Here is a 22635-nt window from a genome sequence, read left to right on the forward strand (position 1 = left end):
ACAATAACAGCACTTATAGTTGACCGGGGAAAATCTAGCAGGGCAGAAATTTGACACACTGACTTGTTGAAAAGGTGGCATCCTATGATACTATCATGTTGAAAGTCACTGAGTTCTTCAAGTAAGGCCATTCTACTGCCAATGTTTGTCTATGGGGATTGCATGGTGGTGTGTTCGATTCTATACACCTGTCAGCAACGGGTGTGGCTGAAATTCCCGAATCCAGTAATTTGAAGGGGTGTCCACATACTTTTGTATACATAGTGTATGTTCTGTCACATAGCCTACAATACGTGAAGAGATGAATCTATAGCTCAGCGGAATAGGCTAAAACAATTATCAGCCTACTGTGCACAGCTTTGATGTCGTTAGCCTATAAAAAAAAAACACTTGCAGTGCGCGAGTGTTTACATTATTAGACGTTTGCAGAGCGAGAACAAATCACTGCATGCACCTTTCCCACTAAAGGCTACCGTCAACATTACACAGACCGATCCTCCTGAGAACAGGACTCCTCTCTTTCAACCAGTCACAAGACCGACCAATTCTTGAATCATCCTGATGTTATGTGAACTCTAAACAGAAGTGAAATCATTTTTACTTTTCCATTCTTATTTTTGGGGTTGGGAAGTGTGTCATCGTTCTGTTTTTCATGTTCGACCCCTCGGTGAGACAGACCAACTGTAAACTGTTCACCTCGCCCTTTGGCGCGTGAGGATCAGTACACACCTTCCAGCCAATAAAACGCCGAGTAGGCGAAACAAAAGCGCGAGCCGGGTCCGACTAGCCGACCAGTAGTGCTTGGATAAGTTTTCAGCACCACAGACCAGAGAACAGTAACAGTCACAGGAGCGCGACAGTCCTAGAGCCATGGAGCCGTCCACTGCCCCTGGTGCTGAACCGGCTGATTTCGACATGTACTCGGTGATTCCGTTCAATGTCACCTACCCGGACGACGAGATGGGGTTCGTGCCCAACGGGGAAAACTACACCCAGCAGCTCCCGGTTCAGAGCGCCTCCAATATTATAGTAGCCATCTCCATCACCGCGCTCTACTCGGTTATCTGCGTGGTGGGATTGCTCGGGAATGTCCTTGTGATGTACGGGGTGGTGAGGTAAGACTTTTCTACTGGAACCTCCGGTGGCATATTCTATTTAGCCTACTATCATTGGTGGGAACTTGCTTTTGAGATTATATGCCTATTATTGTCTGTAACAAAGCATGTGAATGAATGCAGATATTTGTGGGGATATGCGTGACTGAAAATGTACTTTTCTCAAGAAGGTTTTAGGCTATAGGGGAATCGTGTATTTCGTATAGAAATCACGTTTTTTGATATATAGACCAATATCTCATGTGTGCCTCTCTTCGTGTTAGCTAAGCAAACCGTGTATTTGTCAAAAGCAAACACAGGACGCAAATCAATGATAAAATGAATGATTTCCTGTGATTTGAAGTTGCTACACTCTATAATAATTTTTATTTTTTTTGGCTTTTATTCAACAAGGATACATTTTTGCTGGCGAAACAGTAAATCAATGTCTACTCGTGCGTGAGGACCAAAGGAAAGAGAGAGTCTGGTGGAGTGTGTGTGTGTGTGTGTGTGTGTGTGTGTGTGTGTGTGCGTGTGCGCGCGCGTTTGTGCCTACTAGACAGCACTCAAAAGAGTACGAAAATTGGGCTAGCTTAAAAAAAAGTTTTATTATCAAATGCTCCCATTTTACAGACATTAATTAAGATAAACAGGATTCAATTATTGGCTATTCCCAATCTGCACCCTCTCTTAATTTAAATAGTACTGATGTTAGTGATGGGTTTATTGTTTATGATGACATTACCATGCTGAGTGTATTTTTAAGGATAATCATTTTGCCCACATCACAAAAATGCTCTAACAACCCCCCTCTGACATGTTCAAAGACATGGCAGGCCATGGCCAAACTTGGAGGACTGAACCCACACAGTGTGTACTAAACTGAACCCTAGCAGTGTACTAAACTGAACCCTAGCAGTGTACTAAACTGAACCCTAGCAGTGTACTAAACTGAACCCTAGCAGTATACTAAACTGAACCCTAGCAGTGTACTAAACTGAACCCTAGCAGTGTACTAAACTGAACCCTAGCAGTGTACTAAACTGAACCCTAGCAGTATACTAAACTGAACCCTAGCAGTGTACTAAACTGAACCCTAGCAGTGTACTAAACTGAACCCTAGCAGTGTACTAAACTGAACCCTAGCAGTGTACTAAACTGAACCCTAGCAGTGTACTAAAATAAACCCTAGCAGTGTACTAAACTGAACCCTAGCAGTGTACTAAACTAAATCCTAGCAGTGTACTAAACTGAACCCTAGCAGTGTACTAAACTGAACCCTAGCAGTGTACTAAACTGAACCCTAGCAGTGTACTAAACGGAACCCTAGCAATATACTAAACTGAACCCTAGCAGTGTACTAAACTAAACCCTAGCAGTGTACTAAACTGAACCCTAGCAGTATACTAAATTGAACCCTAGCAGTGTACTAAACTAAACCCTAGCAGTGTACTAAACTGAACCCTAGCAGTGTACTAAACTGAACCCTAGCAGTGTACTAAACTGAACCCTAGCAGTGTACTAAACTGAACCCTAGCAGTATACTAAACTGAACCCTAGCAGTGTACTAAACTGAACCCTAGCAGTGTACTAAACTGAACCCTAGCAGTGTACTAAACTGAACCCTAGCAGTATACTAAACTGAACCCTTGACAGTACTAAACTGTCTAGCATTATAAGATAGTGAGCATCCAGTCTAGTGCACTTACTTCCTCTGATGTACACTAATACTACCTGCTGCTGTCAGACATTATAAAACTTTATCCAGTCTAGGAGCTCTGAATTCACTAATAGCTTTATTGCCCACTGCAGTCAGACATTATAAAACAATGTCCAGTCTAGTTGCTCTGAATCCAATAATAGCTTTAAGGTTGGAATTTTTGAATTTAATTCAATTCAAACAATGAATTAGAATTTAATTTGAATTGGCCTCACCCCACAGGAAGCATAATTTGAATTTAATTGCAGGAAGAAGAATTGAATTAAAACCAATTGAAACCAATTCAATTTAGATGTGAAACATGAAAGTCTTATTCATTTCACAAATATTTGATCAATGCCACTTCATAATGCAAAGAATATACACACCATTTCAAATATTAATTTGATTATAACTCAGATGTGAAGCAGTATTTCGCTTTGGCATGTCTCCATAAGGAAGTGTTTGATCTAATGCATTCTGGGATTGTTTTATTTCTGATATTTAGAACATTAAGGGAATTATGGATTATTATAGACAACCCACAACATGGTCTTAGAATATTTCCAGACCACTATAATAATATACAATGGTTTCAAGAGAATGAGTTTAGAAAATTAAATGTTTCAACCTTATGCTATTGTAACCAAAATTATGGGGATGTGTAGAATAAATAAGTCATTTGAATTTAATTACATTTATTTTAATTCAATTCCACTTCCTTTCATTCAAATTCTGCTTCCTGTGGGGTATGTCCAATTGAAATACAATTCAAATTCATGAATTGAACAGAATTAAAGAGACATTTGCGTCTCAATTCATAATTAACCCCAATACTGTTATATACAGTATTCAGACCCTTTGACTTTTTCCACATTTTGTTACATTACAGCCTTATTCTAAAATGTATTAAGTTGTTTTTTTGCCTGTCATCAATCTACACACAATACCCCATAATGACAAAGCAAAAACAGGTTTAGACATTTTTGCTGATTTATTAAAAATAAACTGAAATAATACATTTACATAAGTATTCAGACGATTTACTCAGTCATTTCTTGAAGCATACTTTCTTGAAATAGTTGCTGCACAGCTATTTTCTGGTACGTCAGAGATGTTTCATCGTGTTCAAGTCCGGGTTTTGGCTGAGCCACTCAAGGACATTCCGTTCATCTTTGCCTCAAACCTGACTAGTCTCCCAGTCCCTTCCGCTGAAACACCTTCCCACAGAATGATGCTGCCACCACCATGCTTCACCGTAGGAATGGTGCCAGGTTTCCTCCAGACGTAACGCTTGGCATTCAGGCCAAAGAGTTCAATCTTGGTTTCCTATGACCAGAAAATCTGGTTTTTCATGGTATGAGTCTTTAGGTGCCTTTTGACAAAGTCCAAGTGGGCTGTCATGTGCCTTTTACTGAGGAGTGGCTTCCGTCTGGCCACTCTACCATATTGCCTGATTGGTGGAGTGCTGGAGAGATGGTCGTCCTTCTGGAAGGTTCTCCCATCTCCACAGAGGAACTCTGGAGTGCTGTCAGAGTGACCATCGGGTTCTTGGTCACCTACCTGAGCAAGGCCTTTATCCCCCGATTGCTCAGTTTGGCCAAGCGGCCAGCTCTAGGAAGAGTCTTGGTGGTTCCAAACTTCTTCCATTTAAGAATGATGGAGGCCACTGTGTTCTTGGGGACATTCAATGCTGAAAAAAAATGTGGTACCCTTCCCCAGATCTGTGCCTCGACACAATCCTGTCTCAGAGCTCTACATACAATTCCTTCAACCTCATGGCTTGTTTTTTGCTCTGACATATATAGACAGGCGCGTGCCTTTCCAAATCATGTCCAATCAATTGAATTTACCACAGGTGGACTCCAATCAAGTTGTAGAAACATCTCAAGGATGATCAATGGAAACAGGATATACCTGAGCTCAATTTCGAATCTCATAGCAAAGGCTCTGAATATTTATGTAAATAGGTAAAAAATAATTAAAAGAATATATCTTTTTCGCATTGTCATTATGTGGTATTGTGTGTAGATTGCCAAGGATTGTATTTACTTAAATCAAATTTATAATACGGCTGTAAGTCTTGACCGTAAGAGCCAGTAGGCTACCATCAGTATGAACTCTCCTCTCTGGTTTTCAGGGAAAAGATACATATAGTGGTCTCTTCTGCTGTCTCCTGTCAGATAATGAAAGGGGTTGTCATGACAATGGACATTAGTTGGTTTTCCGAGAGCCATATATTTAAGAGTTCGTCCAGGTATTAGAACGGATGCCATGTTAGCTCCTTTATTCTAAAAATGTTGGTGATGTACAATACGAGAGCGCCTCCGACAATTCCCTATGAAATGACTCGCTGTAAACAAGCAAAACAGAGCAGTGAATTTAACAGACATTTTTATTGATTAGCATTCGGGATAATGTGTATCCAAGTCGGTACAGTGTTATGTTCTCAACAAATTACATATCTGCTTTCACTTGACATCTTCATAGGTTTTGAAAACTATCAGAAATAAACAGCACAATGCGGAAGTGTCAATTTTCACTTAGCAACAGCTGTGGAGGAGAAAGTGGCGCTCTCAGAACATTCAGACAGAAACCGCTTTGGCCCAACTCTCAAAATATAGGACTCTGGTTTCTCCCTGTGGAGGTGCTTTAAAGGGGTTTTACTAGATGGTAGGCCTATACAGCTACGGACGGAAGTTACTTTTCGTAGCAGGTTAGGAGAATTTACGCAGCAGGTTAGGAGAATTAACGTAACAGGTTAAGAGAGTTAGATTAAGGTTACGAAAAGGGTTAAGGTTAGGTTAGCTAAAATGCTGTCCTAACCTGCTGATACAGTATGATATGTGTTCCCTTGAGTGTAAACAGCTAAAAAACCCATAGAATCTGATCTTTTGACTTCAGATTTATACCACCTCCATATGTGGATCTGAATTCTGATACAAACCGAATCCTCCATATGCGACCTCTGTCTGGACGCACAGATCAGATTTTTTTGCTCTGAAGTGGGGTTTTCTTTGCACATCACCTGTCATTACCATGACTACCACCCCAGAATTTAAGGAGTGAGAGCGGGAAAAAAGACAGTGAGAGAGAGAGAGAGAGAGTGAGGCAGTGACAGAAACAGAGACAGACAGAGAGAGAGAGAGTGGGTATGTGAGAGGGAGAGAAACAGAGAGAGACAGGGAGAGAAAGCGGAGAGAAACAGACAGATTTAGTATTTTAGTAATTTATTAGGATTCCCATTAGCTGTTGCTGAAGCAGCAGATCCTCTTCCTGGGGTCCACACAAAACATAAAACATGACATAATACAGAACATCAATAGACAAGAACAGCCCAAGGACTGAATTACACACATTTATTGGAAGAGACTGAGGGAGATATGAAGTGTGGAGAAAGTGGTGGCGTTGAGTTGGGTTCGATGTGTTCTGATTCTCTGTAACTGTGTGCTAGGCATGGCGTAATCAGCCTTACACAGGAAAGAAGCAGGAAAGAAAACATTGACTTGTGGAGAAAAATGAGTGTTTTAGCGTCCACAGTCAGTCGCTATTGTTCATTCACTGTGAATCGTGATCGGCATTGGATATTCATTTTGAAAACACAGCACAGTGAGTAATTCAGCTATTTAGGAGCCATCTACAGTATCTCCCCTCCCTCTGTTCTAGAGAGCTGTTGACTGTATCCATCTGGCATTCCAGGCAGGCTAAATCAAACACTCAATGTATTTGAAAGAAAATGAATACTATTTGAACCCAGGTGTAGGCTGCTCCAGAGGGAGAGCTACCTGGGTAGATATGAAGGCTATGTTTTAGTATCCACACTAGCATCACTTATAATACGTGCCCAATACATTGCTTCATTCTGAGTGGTATGCTAGTGTGGATATTGGAACAGAGCCAAAGAAGACTCTTCTGTGATTACTGACTGAGGGGACTGAGGGGAGAGCTGGGGCTGACACCACCAATATTGTGGTTCATCCCTCTGTAACATAGCCCAGGTCAGCAGCATTTGCTCTGCTAGACAGCCAGCCAGCCACACACACACACACACACACACACACACACACACACACACACACACACACACACACACACACACACATTGTACCCAATGTACTGTGCTATGACCTACATTTAAATGGCTAATGTTATGAATGTGGGTGTGCAGTTGATAAAATGACTTCTTTGAGTGGTGTAGCTGACGTACTAGGTGGTGTACTTGGTTTATTCATACGTAGGGCATAAGCAGAGCTGTCTTAGGAGGAAAACTCCCAAACGGGGAGAATCATCCAATGAGCTTGAATAAGATGACCTTCAAACTCTGGTATACACCATAGGCTGACATCTTATAACTCTGATTAGGTTGAAATCCTTTCTTTGGGGAAATACATCAGGGTTTACCCAAACACACAAAGAGCAGAAATTCCTGCCTGAAATATTGTAACCAGTAGAGTGGAAGCTTGGGTTGGGTGTTTTTTAGGACGGGTGTGAGTCAACACCGGCTCCCGTGTCTCGCTGCATGTTTACTGTCTTACTCAGCAGTGTGTGTGTGAAGTGTGTGTGTGTGTGTGTGTGTGTGTGTGTGTGTGTGTGTGTGTGTGTGTGTGTGTGTGTGTGTGTGTGTGTGTGTGTGTGTGTGTGTGTGTGTGTGTGTGTGAGAGAAATCTCTGGGAGGAGTAGTGTGTGTTTGGTCAGGGAAGTGGTGGGAAGCGAAGAGGGGTAGAGGACACTTCCGCAGAGTATGGAGGAAACAGTGGGGCAGAAATTATGACAGGTCAGAGCAGCAAATACACATTTTTACATCTTTTCCCATATTCAAGTCATTTTAAACATATTAAAGTTATTAGCCTTATGAACATAGAAACTTGGTTGCTGTTTCTGTGCCACAACTGTGAAAAAATGTATACATCATTACTGGTAATCAGAATGTGTTCTTAAGTGTGAGTTTGGTGTGATTTTATGATTGCTTACTAAAATGCTATTGTTTAAAGACCTTAAAAAGCTATTGTTTACCTTTCCTATTTCTAAATACATAATGTCTAGTTGGGCACCACTCAGATTATATTTTGGCCCACCAAGCCCAAAAGTTTGAGCACTGCTGGTCTAAATGCTAATGTCTCCAATTCATAGTAAACGTACTGAATGAAGGACCCTCATAAAAGAGTGAGTACTCTTTTGACTGTCTCCAAGCATTGTGACAAACTGAGGATTGAGTCTGCATCTCCCATGCGCCACATGACTGTGTCAGCCCTCTGAGCTAAAGCCTAAGTAATAACTCATAGAGCAAACAACTTTTCAGGTCTGAGGCAAGGTTAGCTATCAAGCAAGCATGGTTTACCAAACCACCTCCGTTACAGCAGCAAGATACACTACAAAAGTATGTGGAAACCTGCTCGTTGAACATCTCATTCCAAAATGATGGGCATTAATATGGGGTTGGTGCCCCTTTTTGCTGCTATAACAGCCTCCACTCTTCTTGAAAGGCTTTCCACTAGATGTAGGAACATTGCTGCAGGGACTTGCTTCCATTCAGCAACAAGAGCATTAGTGAGGTCAGGCACTGATGTTGGGCGATTAGTCCTGGCTCGCAGTCGGCGTTCTAATTAATCCCAAATGTGTTCGATGGGGTTGAGGTCAGGGCTCTGTGCAGGCCAGTCTAGTTCTTCCACACCGCTCTCTACAAACCATATCTGTATGGACTTCACTTTATGCACGGTGGTATTGTCATGCTGAAACAGGAAAGGGCCTTCCCCAAACTGTTTCCATAAGGTTTGAAGCACATAATCGTCTACAATGTCGTTGTTTGTTGTAGCGTTAAGATTTCCCTTTACTGTAACTTAGAGGCCTAGCCCGAACCATGAAAAACAGCCCCAGACCATTATTCCTCCTCCAAGCATGATTCATCAATCCAGAGAACGTGTTTCCACTGCTCCAAAGTCCAATGGTGGCGAGCTTTACACCACTCCAGCCGACGCTTGGCATTGCACATGGTGATCTTAAGATCCCGATGCACAGTTTTTGTGCTGATGTTGGTTCCAGAGGCAGTTTGGAACTCAGTAGTGAGTGTTGGAACCGAGGACAGACAATTTTTACAGGCTATGCGCTTCAGTACCCGGTGGTCCCATTCTGTGAACTGGTGTGGCCTACCACTTCGCGGCTGAGCCGTTGTTGCTCCTAGACGTATCTAGTTCACAATAACAGCACTAAACAGTTGACCAGGGAAGCTCTAGCAGGGAAGAAATTTGATGAACTGACTTGTTGAATGTCACTGAGTTCTTCATTAAGGCCATTCTACTGCCAATGTTTGTCTATGGTGATTGCATGGCTGTGTGCTTGATTTTTCTACACTTGTCAGCAACGGGTGTGGCTGAAATAGCCAAATCCACTAATTAGAAAGCGTGTCGACATACTTTTGTATATATAGTTAATCTTTTCATGGTGTGCTGCCGTTGGCTGAAATGGACACACATTGGACTGGAGCCCAGTGAACATGGTTAATACTGGACCGAGTGATTAACTTGTGGTGACAGACTATGATCAATGGCTCTGGGTGTACGTACCCAATATACAAATGTTGCCTGTGGTCTGATGAAGCTGTGATCAATAAGACAATAATCAATATTCACCAGCGTCAGGAGAAGGAAGTATTCAATGTCCATCCTGTTTGTCCTGGAACCAAGGCCACTGACTGACGTTTTTAAAATGACCCTCTGTTCCCTGCTGCAGTGAATTTAACAAACGCACACACATTAACGAATGTGCACGCGCACACACAAACACATACAGACATGACCCTCTGTAGCCTGCAGCAGTGATTCTAACAAGGATCTGCCTCCTCCATATGCTGATTAACCTCTAAGGCAGTAGTTTTCAACCTGTGGTCCGTGGTTCTTTTGTTTCTACAATTTATTTTCCTTCAAAATTCAAAACAGTTGGGGGTATTAATTGTATTATAAGAAATGTTCATTTCTTTTAAAAATGCAAATTGTTTATAATAATAATAACAGGCCTTTTAACTGTTACATTCACAGATAAAATGGACTCCAAATTTGTCTGGCAAGATATTTAATGATAAAACATTTAGTGACTCCACAAATAATTGTCCTCAAGAGGTTTTGACGGTGATTTGGTGGTCCACCGAATGGCAATGGTTGTGAACCACTGCTCTAGGGACACGAGATGACAGGGCAGGACAGCAATGACAGCTCCACAGCTACAAACCCCAACTAGACTGACATCTATGATACTATTACAGTTACAGTTCATGGTTCTCATTTTGAACAGCATGATTTAACATGACATTGGAAGAAAATAGCCCACTGTTTTCAAGCTTTTCAGGCTTCCAACAAGGAAAATGGACCACCCCCATGAACCTGTAGCATTAGCTAACTACTACAGGTCCAGAACCAGTTAAACGGATGGCATGAACAGAGTGGGCACCGTGGGAAAATATCAAAAGCTCATCTTCTCCCTCCTCTTCTATGATTAATGCATGCACAGCTGTCATCCTCAAAGGGAAATGGAACGTAGCATGTTGTGGTGAAACCTGCCTTGGTGCTGTAACCTGATGAGAATATGCTTCAGGTTGTCAGCTACACCCCCTTTAAAGATAGCAGGGAGGGACAGCCTATCTTAGCCAGTTCCTTGAAACGACTGTACCGCCCAGTGCTGTACAGAACACCTTATCCTTTCAACATCTTGCCAGTATCTGGCCACTTGTGTGTTCTCAGCTCCTGTATGTGTGACATCGTGCACATGTGACATCATGTCTCTTCCCCCACCGCCCACCCGCCTCTTCTCCCCTTCTCTAGCCACTTCATCAACATCCATCCACACAAACAGAGCCCAGAGGACACCCACTCGATGCGTCTCTCGTTGCGTCTCCGTCTCCGTGTGTGTGTGTCTATCGTGTGTAAGCCCTGGCTCCTGTAACATTTGTTCAAGGCAGAGGGGAGTGGGCCATGGTTATGTACAGGAAGGACAAGAAGGGACATGGTCCCAGCATGGGTCTTGGTGGTGGAGGAGAGGTGTGGGTGTGTGTGCCCCGACCACGCCAGCTCAGATCAGGGCTAGCGATAATGATTCTACATACGCAGAGAGCAAACCCATCCAAAGGGTATAACGACTGCCTGCGATTCACCGTCGTTTTCTAAATACGAAAAATATAAGAATGAACATGTAATATCTAATTCTCTCCTGCTGACAGTGGCGCTAGGGAGCACAGACGGATTCATATATCAAGTTATGCTGAATCAAAGGGTTCTAACAGACAGAGAAAGAAATCTCCCATCAAGAACAATCTTCTTCCCTAGCGGTAAAAGAGTGTAACCTGCTGTAGTCTGACTCAGAACACATCTGAGCACCGGAAACTTCAGACAATAGATTTACTCTGTCTCTGGCACCACAGTACATGACTCAAGCAATATTTCCTAAAACATATCTTCCTTGCCCCAGTGAGATATAGTTGTGATACACTATGAGCAGGTTCACAGCAATAGACTAGTGATGTGTTTGTACAACAGAGACCCATTTAGAAACCACAGTGCTACTGACCACAGATTATAGATGTAGGATCTTAATTTGAGCCAGTTTGAGCCAGGAAAAGAATCCTGCAGCAACAGGAAATGTGAATGATTGTGTGAATTATAATTAATGGACATTTATGTAGAGGTTTAGACGTTTTTCGCAAGGGAAAATCAAGTCTGACATTTCTAAGTGGGAATTACAAACTTCCGAAACCTTTTTACACCTCAAATAAACAACACGTTTTAAATGTCCTGCATTGTAGGAATGTTATCCTGTAACAGGGTTATCAAATTAAAATCCTACATCTGTATACAGTACTGATATTATTAAATTTGACAATACAATTGAATGTATAACTTTACAGCATAGGAATGGAGCTACAAAGCTGGAAAAGCATATTGTATAAGTCAGGTACAGGATGCTGTTCGTTGGAGTGATTCCTGACAGATTTTTTGCATTCATCAATCCCTCCACCTAGCCTGTCTCTACTTTTAACAGTGGGATTGTGTAATTGCCAGGGCCGTATTTATGGTGTAGAGAGTGACTGATACCCTGGAGAGGCAGAGCCAGTAGATCAATGACCATCTTACTGACACCCACCATGTCAGATTGTTCAGAAATCATTTCTGTTGTTAGAAACAGACAAGATAAGCATTCTTGCAACAGCCCTAATTTTTTACTCAGTCACCAGCTCATCAAAAAGTGCATCAACGACATCCTCCCCACAGTGACTGTACGTACATATCCAAACCAGAAGCCATGGATTACAGGGAATGTCCGCACCAAGCTAAAGGAAAGAGCTTTCGCTTTCAAGAGGCAGGACACTAATCCAGACGCTTATAATAAATCCCACTATGCCCTCAGACGAACAAGCAAAGCGTTAATACAGGACTAAAATTGAATCCTACTACACTGGCTCTGACGCTCGTCTGATGTGGCAGGGCTTGTAAACTATTACGGACAACAAAGGGAAACGCAGCAAGCTGCCTAGTGACACAAGTCTACCAGACGAGCTACATGCAAGCAACACTGAAGTATGCATGAGAGCACCAGCTGTTCCAGACGACTGCGTGATCACGCTCTCCGTAGCCGATATGAGCAAGACGTTTAAACATTCAACAGTCACAAGGCCACGTGGCCAGATGGACTACCAGGACATATTGAATATTATATGAATTTGGGTGCAATCAAGCAGCTTAATTTATCAGAAATCAAATTATATTTCAACAAAAGGATTTAGCAAGAATGCTAATTTTATATTTTTCTTATTACAAAAATGATTTCATAATCAATCTGAGATAGTGGGTGTAACAGCTTGCTGAAATGACATGGAACGACCCAACAGGGAGTTAGGATTTGGAGCTTACAGTCACTGTCAAAAGACTGACCAACACCCAAAGCTGATTTCCATTTTCCAGTAAATGTTGTTTACTTCATTCTGAGTGTTGTTTGGTTTGATTTTGTTGTCCTTTTGGCTTTTGAACATCAATAGCTTTTATGGTGAACACACACATCTGGACCATTAACTAAATGGACTGTACAAAATATTCACTTAATGTATCCACAGAACCATGCCGCACAGTGCAAAAATCTATTGACAAGTACCGTTCTCACTTAGGCACACCAATTTCAACACAGCATATTCTGTAACTCTTACAGCATTTTACATACAGACCAATGGGCTATGACTAATAGAATACTGTTTTGAAGGCAAAGTAGGTTAAGATATAATATATCTCTATGAACACATTTATATTGTGCCTTCAGAGCGATTCTGACCCCATTAGGCCAATATCTCTAACTACTCAAGTGACTCAGCCAACATTCTCCCCACTGGGCAAAAACTGGTTGAATCAACGTTGTTGCCACACCATTTAAATCCCCAAAATAAAAATAAATTAAAAAAACTGATGCCCAGTGGGTCTTGGGTCTAATTACAAAAAGGTAAAGATTTATTTTTAGAGGAGTAGAACATATCTTAATGCAGCAAATAGTCATAAGCGGTCCTCAAAGTGCTTGATCAGACACTAACAAGCCTGAAGTATATCAATTATCTTTAATCACTCATTCAGAAAGAAATAGAGCCGCGTATGAAGAGAATTCGAATAGCGTGTTTTGCTGTTCCACGCATGTTCACCATACAACAAGAGATCAATTAAGTGATAAGCCGGTGTTTGGAGGATATTGGTATGGGTGTTGTTAGGCCCCAAACACCGGCTTTGAAGGCATTATCACTTTTATACAACGGGTTACCAACATATTCAAATAATGATGACATATTTTCATGAAATGTTATTTTGATTAATTTATTCATACCATTTCAACCTTCCACAAGATATAGTCCCGAAACAAATCTAGGGTTGCAACCCAAGACGGCTGGTCATTCGTTCTATTGGTTTGGTCGCCAGAAACGCAACCCAGACGTTCAGTCTTTTTGTTCTGTTTCTATGGACATGACCAAGTCGTTCATTCTAAATGTTCCATTGCCATACTGGCTGGCAATGTTCTTATCCCTTGCTTGGTAGCTAGCCAACTACAGCTAACTTACAGTCACGTCAGACAGTGCAGACAGAAAAACAACAGTAGCTGCGTTTGCTTAAGCTGTTTTCTTGTGACATTTATTTGGAGACATCCATAACAATGAGCTAATGAGGCACAATTTTGCCTGGCATAGAAAATGTGCTCTGTCGTTAGGACACTGTTGTTCAGAGAAGCTCGCTAATAACACAACTAACACAATAACTTCAAACTGAAGCTGGAAAGACAGCAAACTAGCTGCACTTCGTTACGCTTTACTTTTTTCAATTGACATTTCTTTGTGTATATATCCATTAAAACAATGCGAACTGAAACACTGCCTTTCTCTTTCTCTCTCTTGTCCCAACTACCGACCCCAACACGTTCATTACTATGGGACAGTTGGAGATCGAATTTGAAAACTGAACCAATGTTGCAAATGTCGGAGAGAAAGACAGCAAGTTTTATACAAATCTCCATTGTTGAAAACTAAATGTTAGTCTAAAAGAAATGTGAGATAAAATCTAGATGCTTTTTATAGCGGAGATCAAGTTAGTAACTTCCCTGCCTGGGCTGATGAGACAGTGGATTGCGCAGTCAGATGGAACAGACTAAATAGGCATTTTAACATCATATATTTAGCCGGTTGGAACTTGTGGAATAGACACCGGTTGGAATGCGCTTTTAACCAATTAGCATTCAGGATTAGACCCACACGTTGTATAATTCTCTTTAATCACTTGTTCAGAGAGAAATAGAACCATGTGCAAAGAAAATTGGAATGACATGTTCCAAATGTTTCTCTGCTCAACATATACAGCAAGAGTAGTTCGAGCATCTGGGAAGTGAGTGAAAACACAGGGACAAAATTCTGATCTACAGAATTTAAAGGTGAAGTGGGAAGTTTACATACACCTTAGCCAGATACATTTAAACTCAGTTTTTTACAATTCCTGACATTTAATCCTAGTAACAATTCGCTGTTTTAGGTCAGTTAGGATCACCACTTTATTTTAAGAATGTGAAATGTCAGAATAATAGTAGAGAGTATGATTTATTTCAGCTTTTATTTTTTTCATCACATTCCCAGTGGGTCAGAAGTTTACATACACTTAATTAGTATTTGGTAGCATTGCCTTTAAATAGTTTAACTTGAGTCAAACGTTTTGGGTAGCCTTCCACAAGCTTCCCACAATAAGTTGGGTGAATTTTGGCCCATTCCTCCTCACAGAGCTCGTGTAACTGAGTCAGGTTTGTAGGCCTCCTTTCTCGCACAAGCTTTTTTAGTTCTGCCCACAAATTTTCTATAGGACGGAGGTCAGGGCTTTGTGATGGCCACTCCAATACCTTGACTTTGTTGTCCTTAAGCCATTTTTCCACAAATTTGGAAGTATGCTTGGGGTCATTGTTCATTTGGAAGACCCATTTGCGACCAAGCTTTAACTTCCTGATTGATGGCTTGAGATGTTGCTTCAATATATCCACATCATTTTCCGTCTTCATGATGCCATCTATTTTGTGAAGTGCACCAGCCCTCCTGCAGCAAAGCACCCACACAACATGATGCTGCCACCCCCATGCTTCACTGTTGGGATGGTGTTCTTCAGCTTGCAAGCATCCCCCTTTTTCCTCCAAACATAATAATGGTCATTATGGCCAAAGAGGTCTATTTTTGTTTTATCAGACTAGAGGACTTTTCTCCAAAAATTACGATCTTTGTCCCCATGTGCAGTTGCAAACCGTAGTCTGGCTTTTTTATGGCAGTTTTGGAGCAGTGGCTTCTTCCTTGCTGAGCGGCCTTTCAGGTTATGTCGATATAGGACTCGTTTTACTGTGGAAATAGATACATTTGTACCGGTTTCCTCCAGCATCTTCACAAGGTCCTTTGCTGTTGTTCTGGGATTGATTTGCACTTTTTGCACCAAAGTACGTTCATCTCTAGGAGACAGAATGCGTCTCCTTCCTGAGCGGTATGACGGCTGCGTGGTCCCATGGTGTTTATACTTGCATGCTATTGTTTGTACAGATGAACGTGGTACCTTCAGGCTTTTGGAAATTGCTCCCAACGATGAACCAGACATGTGGTCTACAATGTTTTTCTGAGGTCTTCACTGATTTCTTTTTATTTTCCCATGATGTCAAGCAAAGAGGCACTGAGTTTAGGTAGGCCTTGAAAGGTAGGTCTTGAAATACATCCACAGGTACACCTCCAATTGACTCAAATGATTTCAATTAGCCTGTCAGAAGCTTCTAAAGCCATGACATCATTTTCTGGGAATTTTACAAGCTGTTTAAAGGCACGGTCAACTTATTGTATGAAAACTTCTGACCCACTGGAATTGTGATACAGTGAATTATAAGTGTGATACAGTGTGATACAGTGAATTATAAGTGAAATAAGGTAAACAATTGTTGGAAAAATGACTTGTGTCATGCACAAAGTAGATGTCCTAACCGACTTGCCAAAACTATAGTTTGTTAACAAGAAATGTGTGGTGTGGTTGAAAAATGTGTTTTAATGACTCCAACCTAAGTGTATGTAAACTTCCGACTTCAACTGTAGCTCTCTCAACCCAAAGTGTATAACAGAAATTCTACCATCCGCACCAACCGCTGTCATTACTGACTGCATAATCATTTTAATTTAATGATCTTTCACCAAGGTTGAGATAAATTCAAAAGTCAATTTGGTAGGTGAATTGAAATTGAATTTGACATGAATCACACTTATAATTCACTGCATCACAATTCATGTCAAAATCCTCACAGAAAACAACATACGGTTTGATAGTAACATCTATTTAACAAATGTCTCTGTCCACAGATACACCAAGATGAAGACATCCACCAACATCTACATCTTTAACCTGGCTCTAGCGGACGCCCTAGCCACCAGCACACTGCCCTTCCAGAGCGCCAAGTACCTGATGGGGACCTGGGCCTTCGGAGAGGTCCTCTGTAAGGTGGTCATCGCCATCGACTACTACAACATGTTCACAAGCATCTTTACCCTGACCATGATGTCTGTGGACCGCTACATTGCTGTGTGCCACCCAGGTAAAGAGACAGAAGCATTCCACCTGGCACCCTATTCACTTTATAGTGCACTACTTTTAACCAGAGTGTATCTTCTCGCAAATATAAATGAAAGGGTGCTTAGAGCCAATAACACTCACTATAATATAAGTTGCAATTGAAACGTAATTTTCTGTGTGTCACCCAGTGAGAGCCCTGGAGTTCAGGACGCCCGCCAAGGGTAAGATCATCAACGTTCTGATCTGGGTTCTGTCCTCTGCCATCGGAGTGCCCATCATGGTTATGGCGGTGACCAAAACAACAGACAGTGGTGAGAAAGTAACGTTAAACTAGCTAGCACGTTTTTGACACTTCTTTCATCGTCTTTCTTGTATATTATCCCATTAAATAAGAGAATAAGTCACTATTCCTGCAAATTTACAGTACAGTTTATTACATCTTTGGTCAAATATCAATTATCTCTATAATATAAACTTCCTACAGTCTCTTCTCTAGAGCTGTCTCATCTTTAAACGTGTCTGACTCCTTTCCTTCTCTCCTCCACCCATCTCTTCTCTCCTCCCCCCTCTCTTCTCTCCTCCACCCATCTCGTCTCTCCTCCACCCCTCTCAACTCCTAGGTCAGACTATGTGTACACTGAAGTTCCCCGACCCTGACTGGTACTGGGACACAGTCACTAAGATCTGCGTTTTCATCTTTGCCTTCATCATCCCTGTCATGGTCATCACCATCTGCTATGGTCTGATGATACTGCGTTTGCGCAGCATCCGCCTGCTCTCCGGCTCTAAGGAGAAGGACCGCAACATGCGCCGCATCACCCGCATGGTCCTCGTGATTGTTGCGGCCTTCATTATCTGCTGGACGCCCATCCACATCTTCATCATCATCAAGACTCTGGTGGAGATCGACTCTGGGTTAGTCGTTATGTTTCGTGTACTTTTACTTTCTTGTCAATTTTATTACGTCAAAATTCTTTGGGTGTGTTGAAAAAGGGCATAAACTAAAATTATACATAACTTATTATGATTCATTATTAACAGGAACCCCTACGTGAAAGCCAGCTGGCACCTCTGCATTGCACTGGGCTACATGAACAGTAGTCTCAACCCTGTTCTCTATGCTTTCCTGGACGAGAACTTCAAGAGGTGCTTCCGGGACTTCTGCCTGCCCTGCCGGACCCGCGTGGAACGCAACTCCCTCAACAGGGGTCGGAACGCCAATCGGGAACCCGTGTCCGTCTGCGCTCCGACTGAAGCTGGGACAGAAAAGAAGCCCGTATGACTAGGCATGGACCAGATCCCTCGTGGTTCTCGATCCAGGAGGGTCCAGCAAGACCTGCAGTCTGAGATCACCCAGATCTCCACAACAGAGTTCTGACAGGACAAACAATGATTTAGTCAGAGTCACACAGAGGAGTCAGTAAAGGAGGATCCAAAACACACCATCGTTTTTTTAGACCTCATCATTGACATTCCTACCAGTGAGATTTAGGAACTTTCTTTATTGTAGCTCAGAAGTAGAGAGATTCAATTCTTTATCATAAATCGTTTTCAATAAAACTCAACACACATCTCTGTGAAGGTTCTATCTAGAGACAATCTGCGAAGGTGCCAGGCCTTTTTGAGTAGTGAATTTCTGGTTTATGACAAATGGATGTCTGGCTGCAGAGTGAATACACAGGATGTTGTCAAGGACAGTGGTCCAAAGTATACGGCATGGTTTTGTCAACAAGTCATCCTTGTTTGTGACTGATGACAAGCTGCACAAATATAGGACTGGGGTTGTTTTTAAAATAAGACAACAGGGTAAGGGAAACCACTGAATGAGTAGATATGTAGACATCTGAAATGGGGACGTTTGACCCAGGAGGGGGTGGAGAAAACACACAACACTGTTCAGTGAAAAGGACAGTTGTTACAGCTGACGGACTTGGCAAAGATTCCAAATGCTAAGCAGTGGTCTATTTTTATCTCATGTACCAGAGACTGCATCATCCATCTTGAAGTAGTGTGAATAGAAAAAGACAGACAGTACAGTACACTGTGTGTACAGTACACTGTGTGTGTGATGTCAATGCTTCTCCAGGCCACAGTAGCCTTGAGCTTTGACAAACAGAAAGTGGAGAAGCATGGATGTCCAACCTTTGTTTATCAGACCTTCTTTCTATTCTCTGGGAAGCAAGCACCTGTAAACTAACATCGATGATGAATTTTCTAAGATTTCTGACGCATATTCCATCACACTTGACTAAGATATAATGGAGGAAAAAAACAAAGTTATTTTCCACTTTCCATCTCCAAAAGGCAAAACAACTACATGTCACACGCCATGGTGGAAGAAGAATCTACAGATCCGTTTTGACAGGTTGGATGATGGATGAAAACATACTTTAGTGCAAAGCACTGGGGCATGAGACACTGAAACAAAATGGGAAAATGGGGCTGATAGCTACATGAATCTGGAAACAATGGGAATCTACCACAGAGCTCTGTGCCTGCCTGTGCTCCGCTGCTGTACCATAGCATTTCCTCACAGACACCTCGGCTCTCGGCTCCGAACCTACTAGACTTTCATAAATTGGAGCAGAGAGGTAGAAGGGACGACTGAGAGGAATAACTAAACAATCATAGACCACTGAGGGTAGAGGAGCAGCCTAATCTAGATCTACACTCTGTGTGAATTCATTACTACTCTGATGAATGTAAAAATGAAACAACAACAGCAAAACAACTTTAAAACTGACAAGCCTGAAGAGTATGGCGGCTTGTGAGACCAAGACCACAAACCTCTTGAGAATCACTGAGCATGTACATAGCTGAACCAAGTGAGATTTGGAAAGGACTCACTATCTGTGTTACTGTTTAATTGGAGAAAAATATTGTGTCATCTGTCAAATTAAATCGATGGCAGATTAGAGAGACTTAACTATGCCATTAAGTCATGATAAGATTCCTAAGAAAGATGATGACAGCGCTCAATTTTACCTTGAGGGCATCAACTAATTATAGTGATTAAGATTAAAATGACCCTTCATATTTCATAGGCTGTAGGCTATAATTTATGAGTTTATTATAGGGTATAAAATCTTCCAGTAACCTTGCAAAACATCAATACTGATGAAAGATCAAGCCTGTAAATCGTTCCATAGATTGCAACCCACATGGCACCATATTCCCTATATAGTGCACTACATTTGACCAAGTAGTGCACTGTGTAGGGAATAGGGTACCATTTCAGAAGTAGCTATATTTTTTACTGACCTTGGGCATGATGATATGTCATGAACCACTGTGACAAGCCCGAAAATGTGGACGAGAAGTTTGTGGTTTACTGAAGGTAAGGAAACCAAAATCAGTTCCAAACTAAAATCACTTAACGTGACTTTGTAGATATAGATATTCTCAGAACTCCTACATATTATTTACGTAGTTGGCTAACTTTTTCAGTGACAGGTGAAACTAACTGGCTTCCATTTGTGCATGTGATTCTGTATGCTGTTTTGATGGTGACTATCGCTCCATTTTCACAGTGATATTTGATCACATAGCTGTATGCTTTATTAGCTACTGTACTGCTTAACTGCTGAGGCTAGTCTTAGATTAAAAAAGAAAAGAAGAGAGAAACAGATGAAGTTCCATTTCTAAAATGAGCTTATTTTCATCCCGGTCTTATTTGCAGTATATGTCCTGGCAGTGAGTGAAAATGCTTCAGGACTAATAACACAGACTGCTGAATTATTTACAGCTGAATCCGTTTCTGGTTTATGTTCTCTTTGCTTTTGTCAGTATTCCTGACAGACACACTTTATATTATTATGTGGATCTAAAACTATGTATTTACATGGCTTCTACAAAGAGAGATAGTGTATTAAAATGTGGAACAGCCTACATATCATTATGTATTACAGATATGATATTGATTACATGCATTAGCTTTGCAAACAAGCTCAAATCGACAGGGTACAGATATTTAAGCACTGTACTCCAGTGTAACAATGTTCCCAACTTCTGTAAATGAATTGTACATCTAAATACACAGTGGGACCATAATGGTAAAGAGTACATTAAACTGACAAATACGTGCAAATGTCACGAAATAAAAATGGCACTTAGCCACCCATTTTTACTAGAGCAACAGTTGCTAATAGCCTACTATAACCTTTTTGCCTCTGAGTGTCTGTTATAGAACGATGGATTTTATATTGATCAAGGCTAACTCCCACATAGTATTTCTCGGAACCGCTGTCAATAGCTACAATACTACAATACAATTGTAACTTTCCTTTCTCTCTTCATGTGAGTTACTCTTTGTGTTGAAAATCTAATTTCATTATTTCACAATCTATCATTCATGATTTTTTATACTTATACACTGAGTGTACAAAACATTAAGGACACCTTCCTAATACTTAGTTGCACCCCCCCTTGTTGACCCCAAGGCCCGTGCTGGCCCGTGTTGCCTCCAATGCTTCCCACAGTTGTGTCAAGTTGGCTTGATGTTTGTGTGTTGGACCATTATTGATACACACAGGAAACTGTTGAGGATGGAAAACCCAGCAGCATTGCAGTTCTTGATACAAACCAGTGTGCCTGGCACTTACTACCATTCCCCATTCAAAGACACTTAAATATTTTGTCTTGCCCATTCACCCTCTGAATGACACACATACACCATGCATGTCTTAATTGTCTGAAGGCTTGAAAATCCTTCTTTAACCTGTCTCCTCCATTCATCTACATTGATTGAATTGGATTTAACAAGTGATATCAATAAGGGATCATAGCTTTCAAATGGAGTCCCCTGGTCAGTCTACAATATGTAATGGAAAGTGCAGGTGTCCTTAATGTTTTGTACACTCAGTGTATTTTGGTAGAACTTTATTTAAATAGTCAATGTGCAGATGTTCAACAAACTAGCTGTAGACTATCAGCAGGATAGCAACAGTATTTTTTTAGCCTACAGATTCACTATTTAATCCAAATAAAGCTTTACCTATGTTTTTTCTAGCACTGTTCTTCTGCCCTGCTTTGGATATTGCAGTTAGTGAATTTTGTCATTTTTCTGAATTAATATACATTTATATGTAACTCCTTTAAAAACTATTGGATACTGGAACATTTCTGTAAAACGTATACAAAAAGATGTATGTTTGCTTATATTCAATGTATTGCCAGAGACTGTAAGGTATTTGTGCTAGTCACACATGAACCCATCATGATTAACTTTGCAGTGCTCATGCAGTAATCCTTATAGTTTATAGTTTATAACTTACGCTAGATGAGTATCTATTGTAAAATGCATTGTTGAATTAACAGCAAGCCAAGATGTTTTACAAGAAGCTTCTCGGATTATTGATTAAAACAACAACAAAATCAATAAAATGAACACGGTAGAAAATGATGTTTCCCAATTTGTAAAAACCATGGAATGATTTGTAGAACCAACAGTTTCACACCCATTCGCATTATGTTGTGGTGTTTTTGTGTCCCTCCATTTCGTATGATATGTTACGTCTTCCATTTCGTATGATATGTTACGTCTTCCATTTCGTATGATATATTACATCCTCCATTTCGTATGATATGTACGTCCTCCATTGTGTATGTATGATATGTTACGTCTTCCATTTCGTATGATATATTACATCCTCCATTTCGTATGATATGTACGTCCTCCATTGTGTATGTATGATATGTTACGTCTTCAATTTCGTATGATATATTACGTCCTCCATTTCGTATGATATGTACGTCCTCCATTTCG

The 22635-nt window shown here is 41.1% G+C and overlaps 1 protein-coding gene across 1 annotated transcript; it reads left to right on the forward strand.

Moving 5' to 3' along the window:
- The first annotated feature begins 508 nt into the window (after positions 1-508).
- On the forward strand, positions 509-22267 carry LOC106570253 (delta-type opioid receptor). Its single transcript, XM_014142364.3, has 5 exons — positions 509-1115; positions 16661-16893; positions 17060-17182; positions 17492-17786; positions 17913-22267. The coding sequence occupies exons 1-5, from the start codon at positions 871-873 to the stop codon at positions 18151-18153; spliced, it is 1137 nt and encodes a 378-aa protein (XP_013997839.1). The 5' UTR covers positions 509-870; the 3' UTR covers positions 18154-22267.
- The last annotated feature ends 368 nt before the right edge of the window (positions 22268-22635 follow it).

Source organism: Salmo salar, chromosome 14 (genome assembly GCF_965601325.2).
Source record: "Salmo salar chromosome 14, fSalSal1, whole genome shotgun sequence".
NCBI classification, from domain to species: Eukaryota; Metazoa; Chordata; class Actinopteri; order Salmoniformes; family Salmonidae; genus Salmo; species Salmo salar.

Bases quoted from the DNA above. Each gene is read 5' to 3' on its own strand.
- LOC106570253 (XM_014142364.3), top strand. From the start codon at position 871: ATGGAGCCGTCCACTGCCCCTGGTGCTGAACCGGCTGATTTCGACATG. The intron at 1,116-16,660 runs GTAAGACTTTTC...CTCTGTCCACAG, and splicing joins GTGATGTACGGGGTGGTGAG to ATACACCAAGATGAAGACAT. The intron at 17,787-17,912 runs GTTAGTCGTTAT...CATTATTAACAG, and splicing joins CTGGTGGAGATCGACTCTGG to GAACCCCTACGTGAAAGCCA.